The following is a 20,116-nucleotide window of genomic DNA, read 5'->3' on the forward strand; positions in this document are numbered from 1 at the left end:
GTAACTAGTTTTACATGAGGTGCAGGTTCAGCGTCCCCGACAACTAACCCAACGAACCCAAATGAGGAGGGGGGGGGGGGGGGGTCACATGATGATGCTATGGCATGGTATCAACTCACATTCAAAGGACTTTGGAAACTGTTTTCAACTGATGCAACATATTTCGGTCCCCGATTTCACAAAACAATGTCGGTATGATGAAGATCATTCATCTACTCAATGTCAAAAATGTTTGCCGGATTGTTAGCAGTGCTATAGAAGTATATGGAACCAAAAACCCACGTCTCCCAATCTACTGTAGTTGTTGATGTTGCTGAACTGGTAGTCACCTGTGCCTCGATGACTTGACAGACAGACAGACAGACAGACAGACAGACAGACAGACAGACTATAGCCTATATAAACAAAACACCTGCCAAAGTACTCAAAGCTGCGTATGGAAGTTCCCGCTACAATAGGTGTCTCTACAGATGCAAACTAGTTCCCTTTACTGTAGGTGACAGTCACCTTTTTGATCCCAAAATAGGACACATAGGACACATAGGCGAATAATTTCCGAGTGGTTTTGTGTCTACCTCTGCCCTGGTATCTCTCCTTTTTCACTCTCCATGACTTTGCATCCCTGTGTCTGTAGGACCACATTTTGCCATTATGACACACCCCACCCCCACCCTCACACAGAGATTCAGAAGGTGAAAACAACACCAGCGACATGCTGTCGCGCCTTACTGACAAAGGCCTGTCAGTACAAGCGGTCTTGTATCTCCACAGGGTCAGGATGATGAAAAGCCATACTGCACCTGCTCCATGATGTCTTTGACTTTGTCCTGCTCACAGTCCAGGATCACCCTCCTCTCCTTCTTGTTCTCCAGGTCTTGGAACAGCGAGCGGTACGCCTCGTCCTTCCGCTCGTCTTTCAGGTTGCCCACGTTGATGGCGGTCACCTGCCACTTCCTCTCTGCCGCCGTGTCCAGCACCACCTGTAGTGTGGTCAAGCCTGAGGGGGGGGGGGGGGGGGGGAGACAAGGGTTTGGAGGTTTTCTCATATTGTATTCCTGTTGAATTTGCACATTTCTTTCATTTATGTATTTCTAGATGACAGTTATTACACAGAGATTTGAAAATCGAAGCCGTTTGGTTGTGATGCACTAATCAAGTTGAGGTGAAATTGCTAAACTCTTGATGCTAGCAGCTAGAGCAACCAAACTGCACATTTTGGATGGATCCCAACGTGTGTGTTAGTAGGGCTATTTGGTTGCGCTCCACAGTACCCCCATCAGGCCAACCTTGAAATAGCAACCTTTTTTCTCTCTCGCACAAACTTCACTCAATATCCACCAAATTGTACACAGCACATTTGAACTGCCCACAGAGAGTTATTCTGTTGTGCTCTTGCCTCCTTGGATCACAGAAGTCTGACACTGTGACCGTTTGGCCGTGACACACAAGGAGGGGAGACATATTTCCTAGATGCTTAATGCTAGACCAACCAAACGTCAAGCTGTTTGCAAGGGGCCACAGAGTGTGGCAGCCACATTTGTGCACGCTGAATAGTATCACCATTATGACAAATTGGCAATTTTTCAAATGTCAAATACTGTATGTGAGGCAACAGTTAAATTGTAGGACTTTCACCGAAAAAAAAAAAGATCACTTTGATTATCATTGTCAAATTGTTGGACACCGTTTGTAACTCCCTGTATGTACAAAACCCTTTGAATGTCAGTCCCTGAGATTTATTTATTTATTTATTTAAGTATTTATTGATTTATTTGAGTTGGGCGCCTCCAGCCTCTGTATTGACTCACATGTAGACTTTTTTTGTAAACCTGGCCAAGGTCCGGACAATATGCATGTTTTATTATTCCAGATTGGATGTGTTCAGTGCGGCTGCCAGTGACCTGAGGCGAGAGATGCCTCTACAAGATAGATGCCTTATCAATGTGAGCCAAAGTCGAGCGTGCCGTGAACCGGACCAGCTGAGGGGGAGGAGAGCCACTCTAACAATTCACTTCACTGCCTAGAAGCCTAAAGTTTCATATTCTATCTATACCATCACGTCATCAAGACACTTGCACCAATGTCATTTATCTGTCTCATCCTGGCTGAATGATTGAGGCTCTTTTGCAGCTGGTGTGCGGATTGCTTCACACAAAACCCATTCAACAGTGAAGTAAAGACAACTCTCACAAATCTCAGTGATGTCATTTTCTTCAGCACCCGATCACCCACCCATCCATCAATCTGAGGAGCAGCCAGCCAAAGACAAGACACTGTCCCATCCAAAGTTGAATTCCTATCATTGCTCTCTATCTAGCTTCACAGCTGAATCTCTGGCCGTATTGATCGCTGGTCCGGAGAGGGCAGTTGGAGAGTGATTTGATAAAAGGTTGGAGTGTTTCACTTCGCCTTGAAACAGTGAGGTGAATTACAGATGTAATCAATTCTGTGCAACCAGCCAATGATTTTTACGATAGTGGGATAGGGAAAATTGAGGCTTATGCAGTTTTATCTGAATGAACTATACATCATAATTACAGCACGGCCATTATGGTCTGGTTAAAGTTGACTTTTTCATTGGTGCCCATTAAATGAGATAATTGGAATTTGGTCTGATATACAAGTGGGCATAATGCAAGGACTAAAGCAAAAATGTTGCTTTAGTTAAATGTTGATTCTATATTACTATAAGTGGTTGAAGCATATTGAAACAATGAGTCCCGTTTGCACTGGATGTGAGGTTATGTTGCCCGGGTACCCTGCATATCAAATTATGTCATATAACTCTGTGACTTGTCAATATTTCTCAACACCATTGTCAACGAGACAAATCAACACACCTTTATTGTGCTTGGCAACAAAATGATTCTTTTAGATTTTTGGATTGTCTGTTTGTGTTGTGTGTGATCAATTTGTCTCATGAATAATATCCCCATCCCCTATCCCCCAGGGCAGAGACTGGGACTCTGTCCTGTGAGTGAGCACCGTCCTTCGGATGAGAAGTTAAACCGAGGTCCTGACACTCTGTTGTCATTAAAGATCCCATAGACACTAGGGGTGTAACCCCGGTGCCCCTGGCTAAATTCCTACACGGGCCTTCCTTCAATCATGGTCACCTAACCATCCCTCGATATCTAACTGGCACTCAACTCCCCACTGTGATAGCTGATGTGTGGTGAGTGAGCGTTCTGCTGCATACTGGCTGTCGTGCATCACCCAGGTGGGTGCAGATCGGCGATGGATGAGTTGATTCCCGTACCCCCCCCGATTCCCGTACACCCCCCCCCACACACACACACACACACACACACCCTGTTTTGTAAAGTGCTTTGGGTGCTTTGAAAAGCGATATATAAATCCAATCAATTATTATTATTAAAATAAGTGAATAAATGTGGTGGTGACAGCCTGAAAAGTTACATATCCATTTTGTAACAAACATAGATCATCACCTGAAGTTCAATACTTAATATTGTTTCTATAGGGTCCAGTGTCTAAAAGTTCCCTACAGTGTCCTTTACAAAGTACCATCGTGTTAGTCTTGTGCCATCAATCATGCTGTAAGAGCAGGTGAGACTTGACATCAAATATGAGATATGTCATATTGGACGACTGACACTCTTCAATGTTATTCCAAAGTCAGGTATCCCATAAAATCTTGACATTACAATAGATCTTTAAATATATAATACAGTATATCATTAAATCTTGACACTACAGTAGATCTTTAAATATAGAATACAGTATATCATTAAATCTTGACACTACAGTAGATCTTTAAATATAGAATACAGTATATTGTCAAATCTTGACCCTACAGTATATCTTTAAATATATAATACACTATATCATTAAATCTTGACACTACAGTAGATCTTTAAATATATAATACAGTATATCATTAAATCTTGACACTACAGTAGATCTTTAATATATAATACAGTATATCATTGACTCTTGACACTACAGTAGATCTTTAAATATAGAATACAGTACATCATTAAATCTTGACACTACAGTATATCTTTAAATATATAATACAGTATATCATTAAATCTTGACACTACAGTATATCTTTAAATATATAATACAGTATATCATTAAATCTTGACACTACAGTATATCTTTAAATATATAATACAGTATATCATTAAATCTTGACACTACAGTATATCTTTAAATATATAATACAGTATATCATTAAATCTTGACACTACAGTATATCTTTAAATATATAATACACTATATCATTAAATCTTGACACTACAGTAGATCTTTAAATATATAATACAGTATATCATTCAATCTTGACACTACAGTATATCTTTAAATATATAATACAGTATATCATTAAATCTTGACACTACAGTAGATCTTTAAATATATAATACACTATATCATTAAATCTTGACACTACAGTAGATCTTTAAATATATAATACACTTTATCATTAAATATTGACACTACAGTATATCTTTAAATATATAATACACTATATCATTAAATCTTGACACTACAGTATATCTTTAAATACACTTTATCATTAAATCTTGACACTACAGTATATCTTTAAATATATAATACACTATATCATTAAATCTTGACACTACAGTAGATCTTTAAATATATAATACAGTATATCATTCAATCTTGACACTACAGTAGATCTTTAAATATATAATACACTATATAATTAAATCTTGACACTACAGTAGATCTTTAAATATATAATACACTTTATCATTAAATATTGACACTACAGTATATCTTTAAATATATAATACACTATATCATTAAATCTTGACACTACAGTATATCTTTAAATACACTTTATCATTAAATATTGACACTACAGTATATCTTTAAATATATAATACACTATATCATTAAATCTTGACACTACAGTATATCAGATACAGATACAATGTATCTTTCCCAGTGACCAGAAGGTGCTTTTTACAAGAATTACAATGGTATGTCTCTGGTGACAGGTATACAGGGAAATATATCTTATAATGAAGTGAGTGGATTTATTTTCCACTCAATTATCACACACACACACACACACACACACACACACACACACACACACACACACACACACACACACACACACACACACACACACACACACACTCTCTCTCTCTGACCTTATTAAAAAAACATGAAGGAGGTCCGACCTTTAAGCTGAATATCATTTTACACCACAACTCACAATGTACAGTATGGCCTTCCCTGTATAAACTACAAAGATCATCTATACATGATCTATACAAACAAGACTGCTGCTCATTTGAAACCTAGAATCAAGCCGAGATTTAGAGTCTTCCTTTCCCCCCTCGGTTCACCCTGTTGTACGAGTATTCTCGGTTCACCCTCTGTTGCACGACTATTCTCGGTTCATCCTCTGTTGCACGAGTACTCTCGGTTTACCCTCTGTTGCACGAGTATTCTCCGTTCACCCTCTGTTGCACGAGTATTCTCGGTTCAACCTCTGTTGCACGACTATTCTCGGTTCATCCTCTGTTGCACGAGTACTCTCGGTTTACCCTCTGTTGCACGAGTATTCTCGGTTCACCCTCTGTTGCACGAGTATTCTCGGTTCAACCTCTGTTGCACGACTATTCTCGGTTCATCCTCTGTTACACGAGTACTCTCGGTTTACCCTCTGTTGCACGAGTACTCTCGGTTTACCCTCTGTTGCACGAGTATTCTCCGTTCACCCTCTGTTGCACGAGTATTCTCGGTTCAACCTCTGTTGCACGACTATTCTCGGTTCATCCTCTGTTGCACGAGTACTCTCGGTTTACCCTCTGTTGCACGAGTATTCTCCGTTCACCCTCTGTTACACGAGTATTCTCGGTTCACCCTCTGTTGCACGAGTATTCTCCGTTCACCCTCTGTTACACGAGTATTCTCCGTTCACCCTCTGTTGCACGAGTATTCTCGGTTCACCCTGTTGCACGAGTATTCTCCGTTCACCCTCTGTTGCACGAGTATTCTCCGTTCACCCTCTGTTACACGAGTATTCTCTGTTCACCCTCTGTTGCACGAGTATTCTCCATTCACCCTCTGTTGCACGAGTATTCTCCGTTCACCCTCTGTTGCACGAGTATTCTCCGTTCACCCTCTGTTGCACGAGTATTCTCCGTTCACCCTCTGTTGCACGAGTATTCTCCGTTCACCCTCTGTTGCACAAGTATTCTCGGTTCACCCTCTGTTGCACGAGTATTCTCCGTTCACCCTCTGTTGCACGAGTATTCTCCGTTCACCCTCTGTTGCACGAGTATTCTCCGTTCACCCTCTGTTGCACGAGTATTCTCCGTTCACCCTCTGTTGCACGAGTATTCTCCGTTCACCCTCTGTTGCACGAGTATTCTCCGTTCACCCTCTGTTACACGAGTATTCTCGGTTCACCCTCTGTTGCACGAGTATTCTCCGTTCACCCTCTGTTACACGAGTATTCTCGGTTCACCCTCTGTTGCACGAGTATTCTCGGTTCACCCTGTTGCACGAGTATTCTCCGTTCACCCTCTGTTGCACGAGTATTCTCCGTTCACCCTCTGTTACACGAGTATTCTCTGTTCACCCTCTGTTGCACGAGTATTCTCCATTCACCCTCTGTTGCACGAGTATTCTCCGTTCACCCTCTGTTGCACGAGTATTCTCCGTTCACCCTCTGTTGCACGAGTATTCTCCGTTCACCCTCTGTTGCACGAGTATTCTCCGTTCACCCTCTGTTGCACAAGTATTCTCGGTTCACCCTCTGTTGCACGAGTATTCTCCGTTCACCCTCTGTTGCACGAGTATTCTCCGTTCACCCTCTGTTGCACGAGTATTCTCCGTTCACCCTCTGCTGCACGAGTATTCTCCGTTCACCCTCTGTTGCACGAGTATTCTCCGTTCACCCTCTGTTGCACGAGTATTCTCCGTTCACCCTCTGTTGCACGAGTATTCTCGGTTCACCCTCTGTTGCACGAGTATTCTCGGTTCACCCTCTGTTGCACGAGTATTCTCGGTTCACCCTCTGTTACACGAGTATTCTCGGTTCACCCTCTGTTGCACGAGTATTCTCCGTTCACCCTCTGTTGCACAAGTATTCTCGGTTCACCCTCTGTTGCACGACTATTCTCTGGTTCATCCTCTGTTGCACGAGTATTCTCCGTTCACCCTCTGTTGCACGAGTATTCTCCGTTCACCCTCTGTTGCACGAGTATTCTCCGTTCACCCTCTGTTACACGAGTATTCTTCGTTCACCCTCTGTTGCACGAGTATTCTCCGTTCACCCTCTGTTGCACGAGTATTCCCCTTGAATGGGAACGGTCGACTAGGCTGTTTAGAATGAGACATATGTTGCTTCTTGGCTTGTGGCCAGCTTTGTGCCATCCATTTTAACAGCCATGGAGCTGCCACTGTGTTAGAATACAAAGATAGTATTTGACCTGAGATGAACCTCTGAAGGACGCTGGGTGTAACAGGCCAGTGGGCCGAGCGGAGAGGGAGGAGATGAGACACAGGAGCAAAGGAAGGAGCGCTCTTCCTTTTATAAACATTGGATAAAGCAACGGGTTAAGCTGGTCCTATTCACTCGAACGTCAGCTTGACGAGGGGTCGCAGGGGAGTCCCCAGCAAAATGAGTAAATTGTGTGATTTCACTATAGGATTTCAATGACTAGAAGTTAGCCCAAGGAGAGAATGCAGTGCATATACGTGGTAATAGCTTTCACTCTCTCCTGTTATCTCCCCATCTATATTATATTATACTCTGCGCTGTTCGCATCAGCTGCGTCGAGTCACATCGAGGAGCTGCACGCAGGCGGGCGGCGCCGGCAGGCTCGCCGACCGTGGCGCACCCGTCGGCGCATTCGGCGAGGGGGGTTCGACGCGGACGTATATCAAGGCCTTTAATCGCAACTGTGATGCGCCAGTAAAAGCAAAACCATAACTTCCAGTGAAGAGGTGATTATTTCCTCTTCGCCACTAGCTTCGATTGTAAAAACCTTAACTTCTCGCTCATTGATCAAAGAAATCTCAGCGGTTGGATGTATGTGGCATTATGCATAATATGATGCAAAACTATTCAAATGAAGCAAGAATAGTCTCATGAATAATGCATACTGTAGAGGCAAGCAATCCCATACCCACAGAGGCACGGTCATATGAGGTGTCATCTCTTTGATTCAAGCCATTGTTCTCCTCGTCATCCACGGCGGTAAAGGTGCAACATCCTGTCACATGTCTTGTGTCACATGTTTGAGAATGGCTGTCCAGTTCCTGCATAATACCAAGTGAGGCACCACTAACAGCACATGTTAAGTGGATAGGCTTATTTTCAATGGAAAGTGAGCAGATTATTGCAGGTCCCAGGCATGCAAATAAGATGGTGATTGATTGCCTATAGTGCTGTAGTTGGACAAACACATGTAACCTTTCCCATAAGAAAACAACATTGTGGTTACAGGGTTGTAAAGCCATGTCTATTTGAATCATATAGCCTACAGTAGTTATCAATGCTTGTGTGATCTGAGGGTTTCTATTCAAAAATAGTCTGGGCCAGAAATTACATTTTGAACGCCAGACATCTCAGCACCTGGCCAAAGTGGCCATGTCGTATGTTGGGTTATTGCTATCATTATTCATTCATATATAAAAGGGAGTAAGTGGGCTCTGTCTGTTTGTTTCCATTTTTGTCCCACATTTTGTCCAGACACAGCTATGCCGTTTTACGCGCGATCGGGCTGAAACTTTCAGGAAGTGTATAAAGAGCACCCGTGCGGGTTAATTGACAGAGCCAGATTTTTTAATTAGGTGATTGCCCTAATTACCTAATGATGTGATTCATCAGTGAGATGATGGCTTCCGCCCCTGGGCTGCAATCTCCATGATCCCTTCATGAAGGTGAAGGCGCGTTGCTCAGGAGGGATGAGGAGCAGAGAGGAACATGAGTCGAGGCACAACAGCCAAGATTAAGAAGGTGTGAGAAACACCGGAAACTTGAAAGAAGAATAAGAAGAACCAGGTCTAGTGAGACCATCCAACTGTGAGAGGCAGCAATGTGCCGCAAGGCATCCAGTCTGCCGGAAAGCCATTAGAAGAAGAAGAAGAAGACCAGGGCGGGTCTAACTCCCAGGGTGGGGTCTATCGTGATGTCACTGATGATGTCATAATGTCTATGACATGTGAAGTTGAGCAATTGTGCGCCGAGTGATTAAAGCAGGCGAGGCCACGCAGCAGCCGAGCTGCGGGCGAGACGGCGCAGCGGCCCAACTATGTATGCGTATGCATTGGGCGAGCCTAGGTGATAAACAAACCTCACTAGACAAATCATGGTCACAAATCATGTATGGGCAATACAAAAAATCATACTTATTGCTCCGTATTGCTCCTCCCCCTATTGCAAATATTGACACCCAGAGATTTGGTAAGAATACTGTACTACACTATTCTAGAAATGTAACTGGTGCATAAACGTTTGGAGAGAAATGAAACCTTGGAATGCCTTTCCACCGTTATAGGAGAGATCGTTTTTCTAAACTGCTTTATTGACAGAAACTCTCAAGGAGACGGTCTCTGTTGAGCCATCGGTCACACAATAACATTCCTCATCACCAATGTCAAATCGATTACCTTCTCCTATTCTCGCCCTCTTCGATTCACAACCCCCAAGTCCTTGAAACATTTACCAACTCAGTCACTCACTTGAAATGTCTCTCTCTCTCTCTCTCTCTCCCTCTCTCCATCTCTCTCTCTCTCTCGCACCCACAAGCGCCACACTTTGGTTGCCATGGGAATGAGTGGATCTCTCTGACCTAATTAGATGAAACCATGCAATGATGAAATATGCACAGCGGGTCCTTTAGTGCCATCGCCGACATGGGGGGACGGACTGGATGTTAGCGCTAGCATTAGCATTGGGACATTGTACAACAGAATGGTTGAAAATTGCACTCCGATCTAGAGAAGAAGCAATTCTTGATTCTGCTGTCAGTCAGCAGCACAGAGCTAACTGGGGAGATGTCCTATTAGCCAGGAGGAGAGCTCAAAGATGAGGGGAAGGGGGGGGGGGGGGGGTCCGCCGGGAACGAGAGAGATGAGAAATGAGTGGGTGGGTGTTTGGAGCAAGGCTACCAAGACCGTGCAGCGAGAGGGGGGGGAGAGAGAGAGAGACAGAGAGAGAGAGAGAGAGACAGAGAGAGAGAGAGTGCGTGGGAGAGATGCAGTGAGAGGACGAGTGTATGTGATGTGCAACGTTAGAGAGACAGAGGTAGTAGTCGAAATACACTAAATCCTTCCTAAGCCATGCGGCTACATTGTATTCAAGCTAAACACTAGTCTATATAGACCGCTGCAATCCCACATCTCTCAACAGATTCACTTCCTACACCATTACCTTAAGCCAGCGTATTATTTGAAGCAATCTGTAGGCATTCATCATCAGGCATCATTCGAACCAAAAAGCGTTTATCCCAAAACTCCTCCTTTTGGGTGCGTTAAAAATGATGAACGCTGTGATTTTGAAAAGTAAAAAGACACCGGAGGAAAGCGTAACGTGAAAGGAGAGCATCTGCTTGGCTTTGATTACATTGTAAATGGATCCTCTTGAGGTCTTAATTCTATTCTTTCATCGCTCTGATGATATTGAAATAGAATGGAACTCTAGATCTGCGGAAGACATTTCCTTTTCAGTGCTATGGCACGGGGTGCTGGATGATGGTCCCAAAGCGCCACGGGACGGGAGATTGCATTGTCCTCCAAGGGTACAAGTCACTGAATCACAGTTAGTGGACGATGACACAGCAGAATGAGTTGGCCTGGTAAAAATGGGTTACATGACAGAGCAAAATGAGATGATTCACAAGCAGTCGTGCATTCTTTAAACTTTTCTTTCGCTGCATAAGAGTTATCTTTACACCACGGTGACTTTCTTGCACTCAGCTGTCTGCCATTTTAAAGAGCCACACTGTGTGCTATTAGATGATAGCTAGATCTTCTGGTCAGTTTTCATGAAAAATAAAAAAAGAAGCTAGGTTAATTATAATTGTCTAAATTTTACAAGTATGAAGAAGAAAAATGGTCTTAAGAACAAAAAACAAAACAATGTTAAGCTCATTTCATTTTCAGACATGCATTAGTGCCCAATACAATAATTATTGGTAAAAAATAATAATCTGGAAATTAAGTGAACCTGAGTGCTATTGTGTGTCTGACTATCCAGGCCTGGTTCAAGAACAAAATGACTTAGGGTGCATCTGAATTTAGTTGGGGTGTCTCACTACAATGACATGGCTACTATGGGGACTACAAGAATCCACCAGTCTCAGCTTTCCACTCATCCCAATTTACGCAATTCCAATACTGTTTAGGGACCTGAGTATGCAGACATATTTAAATAGAATAGGCAAAAATAAGACATTTATGGAAAGAATTTGCATATGCATGCTCTCGTACCCCCGTAGAACTGGACCTGTGACTACCTCTCATAAAATCAGGCTCAGTCCTTGTTTTGATTTTATTTTTTATAAACCTTTATTTAACCAGGAGAGTCCCATTGAGATGACAACATCTCTTTTTCAAGGGAGTCCTGGTCAAGATAGCAGCAATACAACAAATTATCTTATCCAAGATGGCAATTACAGGTGTGCCAGCTCAGCAAAATCAGACTTGACTTCTGCATGCAACGGCCATTCCTAGAACAGGCAGAATCATTCGTGATCAAGGACTCATTCCTTCACAAACTACTTTCTACAAGTGCTACTCTATTCCCCCAGAAAGTCTTAGCTGTCATAGACTGTGTTGCATAGTTGATTTCTCTACTGTTGACAAAATGTGATATTGTACAGTAAGTCGCTTTGGATAAAAGCATCTGCGAACTGACGTAATGTAATGTAATGTAATGTAATGTCCAAGTGCTGGCTGTGTTCCCAATATGTGGAAGTTTACAAGCCCTTTGAATGTCAGTCTCTGTATGCTGTTTTCTATGTCTTTTTAGTTGATCCCTTCCAGCCTCGTATTGACTCAAATGCCTGCAGACTGTTTGTGAAACTGGCCAAGGCCGAGACGATCGATCTTCAAATCACATCACTGAGTATCACACATGGTGAAGCTCCATGACAAGGCCATGAGTAGAGTCCGTCAACATGCTGTGCAGTTCGTGGAGTTTTCCAATTTCGAGCTAAAGTTTGTGCAACAATTTTACCGGACTATATTTGCTTCGTTGCCTAACCGCAAACATTTTAGTTGGCTAATCTTAACCCTAGAAATCTTTCAAATCTTTTACACATCACCATCATCTACATTTTAGAGGTACACTGACTTCATAACTTCAGTTAGGACTTTTATTTCCAAAACAGATATATAGCATTTAGAGTATTTATGCACAGTAGCCTGGTGTAGAAGTCTTGAGGAAGGCAAGAGGAATTATTTGGACATGTTAAGTTTTGCTCTCTTTTCAACTTTCAGAAGCACAGAGAATGTTCTGATTATGTTAAACTGTTCAACTGAAAGGTGCCAGAATTTTGTATTCCAATATTTAATTCGGGAACCAATCTATGAAATACAAAACTGAATTGTCTGCATAACTATATATTATTAACATAACGATATTAACATAACGATAATTCAGGATAAATGCAGGAAGATAGATTCATATACTGGTAAAGCCAACAAAACACAATAATGTGTCTGTATGCAGGGTGCATCACCTCAAAGTCAGCAGACTCAAGCACAGGGGAGGGGATGAAATGGCCAAAGCTGATACTACGTGACAAGCTGTTTGTCATGGTCCACCATGCCCTTCACCTGCTGTACAGTATACTGTACTTGTTCTGTAGTGTCAGTAAAACCTGTGTTTTGCATCTATTACCAGCACATTGCGTCGCTATACTGTCATGTCTACATGTATGTGTAGTGCTGGAAAAGGTTTGAACACAACCTTTGGATTGCATTATGTCACCCTCCTCATATTTTACTCCCCCATTTTCAATGCTTTGTAACATTGTGTTAACAAAAGGGCAATGGCTGGCGCAATATTAAATATGGAAGTAATATGATTTCATCCAAGTGGACATGGTTGCCCGTAGCTCTCGCTATGTGCCTCTGCCTTTGAGACTGTGACAAATGTCATCCTCTCCCGTTCCATCGTCCAAGGGCGAAACATCATGATGCATGACTTTGCAAAAATCAAAAGTGAGACAGTATCGCAGTTCTTGTTTGAAGGATTGTGTCAATACATCAACGTCAGTGACATCTTTCAACATCAAATGGGTAATCGATTGGGCAGAGAAGACACTTTCCAAAGATAGTGCCAGAGAGACACAGTGAAACCCCATTTACACCTGGGTTTTAAATGTGACCTGTATCCGGATAGGTTATCTGGATAATGGTCACATTTAAAAAAAAAAACAGGTGTAAATGGGGTGTTAAGGATCTGAACACAATGTGAGCCAGACTACTAGTCAGTACCTCCAGATGTGGTCAGGAAGATCTGATCACATTCTGATCACGATGCCACTTTACACCTTGCATTAACATGAGTTTTTCCTTATCCAGATAACGTATCCAGATCACAGGTCACATTTAAAAACCAGGTGTAAATGGGGACGTCCGTGTCTTACCTCGATCGCTGTCGTACAGGTAGGCGAACTTGTCCCACTTGTAGTACTCGATGAGGCTGAGGAGCGGCCCCTTGATATCGGGTCTCATCTGGATAATGAACTGCTGAGTCCCATCCAGAGGGAAGCTGGGTGTGATGAAGGAGACGTGGAGGGTCCCGCAGAATGACGTGATCGTGTTGACAGACTTCTTGTCGTAGAATCCAAAAATGGCGTACACTCCTCTGGAGAACTGCGAACAGACTGAAGCAGAAGGAACACTCATTAGAAATGGTGCAGGAAATGGTAACGTTTACTTTGGGCGATATATATGTGTGTAGATATACAGTAGTAGATATAGATATTGCTTTGTGATTAAAGGATAAGTTCGCCCAAAAATGAAAATTCAATTATTATGATGATTACAGTATCTACAGCCTATTTTTTTAGATGAATTCTTCGCTGTAGGCAGTGGCACATTGCTCCCAGAAGGGCCGCTCCAAGGTACAGTGACGATTTCAGTTAAAAAAATAGAGTGTACATGATGTATTTTCAAGTCAACTTGGGATCTCGGAGCTTCTGTAGACTTGGATTGCGCCAGGTGAGCTTCCACGACTGTTTTGTGGACTGAAAAATGTCACCGTCCTTCCATCGGCATGGGGGTGAGTAGATAAAGACGGAATTTTCATTTTTGGGTGAACTTATCCTTTAATGCTTATTATATAAAAACTCATAATTACATCTTCTCAATCTGAATATTTAGTAGGTAAGTAGCTGTTTTCACAGATAACACTGTACGTATACTGTACACCTCCACGACCTTAGTGCACAATAGGACTGCTGCACACTACTAAAAGGTGTCCCTTCCAAGGACAGTTTTAGTTGATAAATGGATTATAGCCATCCATAAGCTCTGCCAGGGGAGTGCTTGTCTCCAACAGTAAAAGATACCCCGTCGGCCAACCGCTATGTTAAACTTTTATGAGTTATCAGTCAGTTTAATACAGTGGGAATGAGCGGTGTACAAGTACCATATGAGTCAACTATTCACCAACACTATACATTAATTCTTCATGTGTGCTGTCCAACTCTGCTGCTCCATGATAGGGCCTTTTTCCTCTACATCCCATTCCCATGTGGTGATGTCTTCTGCCTGCTTTCTGCTGAGGAGCGGAGGAGTGAGAAAACGTCTCAGCCGGCCCCTCTGAGAATATGTAGCTAGCAGAGATGAGAGGTACGGTGCACTGCTTCACTAACGCCTACACACACAGTCATACCTAACTAAACACTAGATGTCTCCACTGAGCTAGATAATAAAAGGTCTTCTGTGAACACCCTTATCATTGCCTTTATAGGAGTCACAGGGCATAGGCAGAAATTCAATTATGGGTGGGCCTGGATAAAATTGGGTGGGCCTGGATAAGATTGGTGGGGCAATTGCATGACTGTTGCAATATCCTAGGTGTCATGAAGTTGTCATGCATTAGACTCTGGAGATGATGTGCCCTGCGTTTTTAAGCTACAAAACCATTAGCTAGCAAGGCAGCAGCAAGTTTACCTCTAGAAAACAACCAATAAAAAAAAAAAAAAAAAAAAATTGGGGTGGGCCAGGGCAAGAAGTGGGTGGGCCTGTGCCTACCCAGGCCCACCCGTAGATACGCCCCTGAGGAGTCATTTTCGCGTTTGCTGCAACCAGCAATTATGATGGCGTTTTATGTTTCACATTTGTTATATTATGTTATCATCATTGTGATGAAGTTTCAATATCATCTTTGTTTAAGAATTCACAATCTGGGAATCCATCGGTTAAAAACAAAACAAAAATTCTGGGGGCAAGCTCGTTTCAATAGCAGAATAACCGGAACTCGACGTGAGGCTCTTTATGCAAATTTTACTGAGGCTAAGTAATCCTTAGGTTGCAGACTATTTCTCAAACATTGTACCAGGGTCAGCAGATTGGCATGTTGCTTGTAAACGTGTATTGATCATGTACGTTAATCAGCTTTATTGACTTGGACACGTGTGTCCTCCAATGTAATTAATCCAATGAGTCATTCCCTCTTCCACAGTAAAGCGGAGTTGACTTGCTGACGCAGGGAATTGGACTCCATACATTAGATATTAGCTGGCTCGGCTTAAGTACTGTGTAGGCATGTTGCCACTTCTCAATTGGCTGTGGCAGCCATCTTTGATGTACTGTAAACATGCTGGACAGGCATAAAGACCAACTGTTGTGGTCTTAGCAAACCCACAGCTCACTGCTGCGCAGCTGCGGTCATCAATTAAAGTTGATCCTGTCTTTTTGTCTTTGATGTAGTTGCTTTTGACAAAATATCACATGATGTGTACAGTAAGTGTTACAAGGAAAACGTGAACATACTGAAACCACCACAGAGTGGAAATAACTTCACGATGAAAGAGTTGTGGGAATGTTATAGTAGATTAGCATAGAAACCTTTTCTTCAACCTGTATTTAACAAGGGAATTGTTTGCTGAGGATTTACAGTACCAATGCAGCTGCTTCAACGTTTCACACATGCACACCCCAGTACAATCTGCTCTGTACTAGAGATGGAACGATATGACAATGTCATATCACCATTATAGTGACCAAAATTATCACGGTTATCAGTATTATCACGGTTTGTTGAAATGTGCTGAAAATGTTCATAAAGTACTAATACACTCACAGAAATCATTTCACCGAGGCTGCGCGTTTGCATCTGGGAGACGGTTGCCAACTTTGGTTGATGATGGACAGTATTTACCATCTTTTTCAAAGCGCTGTGATCGTGGTAACACGGTAATCATGATACCACGGTTTTAATGATAATGAAAATTTGAAACGGTACGGTTATCGTAAGGAATTTTATGACGGTTATCATTAAAAACCGGTTATCGTTACATCCCTCCTCTGTACAATCTTCTACTTTTGGCCACTGAACAGCTCCGTCCACAACACAAAGATAATCAGTGTACTGTCATAGAAGACTAAATAAGCCAGAAAATATTCACATTTACATTAGAATTTTTGTATTTTTTTAAGAATTAGTCTTAAACTATTGTCGATTATAAAAAAATAGTTGACAATTAATTTTCTGTCGATCAAATAATCGATTCATCGTTGCAGCCTTATTCCAGACAGTGGGTTGAGACATTCACTAACCCCACACAGATTCTCCAGTCAATCTGGGCTGTTCAAACATTCACCCACTTGTCACACGTACGCCAGCTTCTCGAACCTTAGGCTACTGCAACCCCCCACTACCTCTCTCAAAGCCCTGACACTTCCAAAAACATGGCGGCCTCATCACAAATGGGCCTCAATTAACAGGGCCAAGGCCCGCTTTCTTCCAAGGCCACCATTCATATGCTTCCAAAACCTTCACTGATCCGTCGACTTAGCGATTCAATGTCCGTCACAGTCATCCAAGGTGCAAAGCAAAGGTCCGATTACTCCATCAATTTGAGATACCGGACCGGACCCAATCTTTTTAGCTGATGTGACAGTGGCCATGATGTGGCCCACAGAATGACCAATACGCCTGACTCATCAAAATTAATTTTTGTCTCCAACACACTAACTGGGAGCTAATAGGATTTAAATCGGTTCCTCTGTCAATTACCGCAATTAAAAAGGGAAATGATTTTGTGCAATTCGAGGAAGAGGAATGAAACTGTCCCCAGAAGAAAGGAGGCTACAATGCTGACGAAGTGGTAATCCTGCGGGGACATTTATCCATGAACAAAAACAAGTCTGAAACAAATGATATCAGTATCGATCTCCTCTAGGACTGATAGTGATGTTGGGCAGACATGTATTTAACAGACAACCATTTATCCATCCTTGCTATTTTGCATAATCAATATACTCTTTCATGATCTGAAAACATATTTTTCTCTCACAATGTAGTCTTCTATTGAGGGAAAGCGAAGGCTACAGTGAGTGCTACACACACTACCCTGGGCTCTTTCAGAATATGCCTAACAATGGAACCTTTGAGCTTACATTGCATCCAGCTACGTTAAATTGATGCATTATTGTATGTGTGTATATGTGTGTATATATATATATATTTAGAACACAGCTCTCTTGAATACTCGATTCTGATTGGTCAATCAACAAGATTCACCGGTCATTATTTCTCGACAACCGACCGCTGCTCTGCCACACCTGGATTAATCAGTTGATAAGAGCATTTTGTCTGCAGACACTACTAATTAGGCCAACCAGTTGCAGCTGTGGTGTCTTGTGTGCCAATTATGAATGAAACCGCTTTGTCGTTGAAAACGCTATTAAAAAATCTATTTGAATAATTATTTTTGTCAGATTACTGAAATAATTTAGTTGTAGGAATTTAGTTGTTCTAAGCGGGATAATGTATAGTGAGCCGGTGATTACTGGAAATAATGACCTTCAGGTGAATGATTAAGCCCTCCGCTGCGCGTCGGGCTCAATCATTCACCTGTCGGTCATTATTTCGCCAGTAATCACCTGCTCACAATACATTATCCCTTACATATATATATACATATATATAGGCCTTTTGCTATTTCACTTTCTGAGTAGTTACTGTATAAAAGATAGATGAGAAACAAAGCTAGTCAGTCAGATGTGATGCAGAGCTCCTGTGTGTCTCAGTGCGACTGTGCCCAGGCAGGGGTTGGACTCACACTGGTACCACCCGTGGTCAAATGTATGCACCGTTCTGGTTGCAGGCAGGTGTGTGTCTCCTCTAATGCACCTCACATTTTGTATGTGGCTTTGTTGTTTGCATTCTCTCACCCTGGGTGCTACAAGTTGAACATGCCTCAACTTTAACCCTACCACACCACGCATTCTGTCAATGCCACCCTCGCTCTGGGTGGATTGAGCGGTTTTACAAGATGAACAAGCCAGTCAAACTGTTCCACTATGAAGAGAAAATAACCCCTTGAAACGGGCTCTTGGACAAGATGATAAAACTCTGTGTGTTCTGTTCTTCCTGGGAGGATGTTATACCCACACCCTCCTCTTGCTCAGGAGCAAGCGGAGCCATTGCTAAATTCCCCTTGTCCATCTTTACCGTGGCGCTGGACCACATCTCACGGTGTCATGAGATGGAAAAGTCAGGACACTCACTAGGCTCTTTCACACACAGATCGCGCAAAATTGCATTTCGATAAGCCCGCAAAGCCTGGCAGCCTCGCCACAGAAATTGCTTTGACACACAGGCCAGCAGGACCGCCACATTCCCGTCCCACGGTGTCCTTTCAGGCGACGGCCACTGCTCCCGGATTGAAAGGCGAGCCGCTGGAGGCATTTCCACTCAGCTCCTCGCTCAAATTAATATTTTCATAGGTTAGTGTAGCCTAGCCTACTGTATGATGAACAAATTAATTCAACAACCAAACATCGCTGAGGTGCAGCTGCGGTTGTTAAGGATAAGCTGATAAAGCTGCGCTCGTTAATGGTAACAAGGCTTTCAATATTCATCTGATCGACTTTATGCATCACAGACACACCATCATGTAGCCATGTAGCCTAGGTAGGCTACAAGGCTAATTATTTTCTTTTGGTTCCAGTTTTTTGTAAAGCAAATTATTCCCATCAAGTAGCCTAATTAGGGGCCGTTCTGAAAGACGACGCCCGCATATCAAACAGCTGCAGTCTGCATAACCTTCGTCGGGGGAATAGTAGCCTATAGACTACTATAACGTTAGTAGTTTTTGTAAGGGAATGCACAGAGCTGATTTCGAGAGGGAATATCCTCAGACCAACTCGCCACAGACAGCTATAGCCCTCTGAAGCGTATTATTATATCCGTTAATTTTACCTACTAATGTCAACATCGTTTGAGCATAAAGCCTAACCGCACGGAGCATTCCTCCTGGTGTCCCTGCAGTCATGATTGTATAGGCTACTTTTTTTACTTTCACTCGTGCACTTTCTTGCTACATGAGGTGATTTCCCCTGTAATTTTTTTATGAATGAGCTGACCATTCGCACCTTTTCCGGCTCGCTGCGACGACGCTTTTAAGTGGAGGCGGGTTGCCTGCTAAACCGGCGTACTCACTCAGTCAGCGCGTGTGTGTGTGCGTGTGTGTGTGTGTGTGTGTGTGTGTGTAGGTGTGTGTGTGTGTGTGTGTGTGTGTGTGTGTGTGTGTGTGTGTGTGTGGTTATGATCAAAGAATCCTCCTAAAACCCGAATAATACTGGAATAACCCACGTCTTAAATCGGAAAATGCTAAATTAGGAATAAGGCCAAATTCTGAAAATGCAACAGGAATAATGCTGTTTACATGACCCTTAACAAAGTCAGAATATTGTCATTTTTATATTGTGGAATATTGTGTGCATGTAAATGTAATCGGTGATGCAACACTCCTCACAGTCTTTGAGGACTTGTAAGGCACAGTTGCACTTTTGAGCATATGAAAAAGTGAAAGTATCTGATCACAGCTTAATGGGACTATACAATTAAAAAAAAGTTCTTTCTCTTCTCCGTATAGGGTTATCAAACATAATTTTCACTCCTAGAGGCCAA

The 20,116-nt window shown here is 42.5% G+C and overlaps 1 protein-coding gene across 2 annotated transcripts in view; it reads right to left on the reverse strand.

Moving 5' to 3' along the window:
* Positions 1-20,116, reverse strand: part of LOC310789756 (glutamate receptor 2) — a gene marked incomplete at its 3' end in the record, with an annotated part of 71,578 nt that overhangs the window by 19,358 nt on the left and 32,104 nt on the right. For both annotated transcript variants that reach the window (XM_083651422.1, XM_083651423.1), the window contains exons 3-4: positions 13,614-13,853; positions 801-997 (exon numbers count right to left, since the gene is read on the reverse strand). In XM_083651422.1, the coding sequence (XP_083507548.1) occupies positions 801-997; positions 13,614-13,853 (437 nt within the window). The remainder of the gene's footprint in view (positions 1-800; positions 998-13,613; positions 13,854-20,116) is intronic.

Source organism: Poromitra crassiceps (assembly GCF_964638095.1).
Source record: "Poromitra crassiceps genome assembly, chromosome: 15".
Classification (NCBI taxonomy): Eukaryota; Metazoa; Chordata; class Actinopteri; order Beryciformes; family Melamphaidae; genus Poromitra; species Poromitra crassiceps.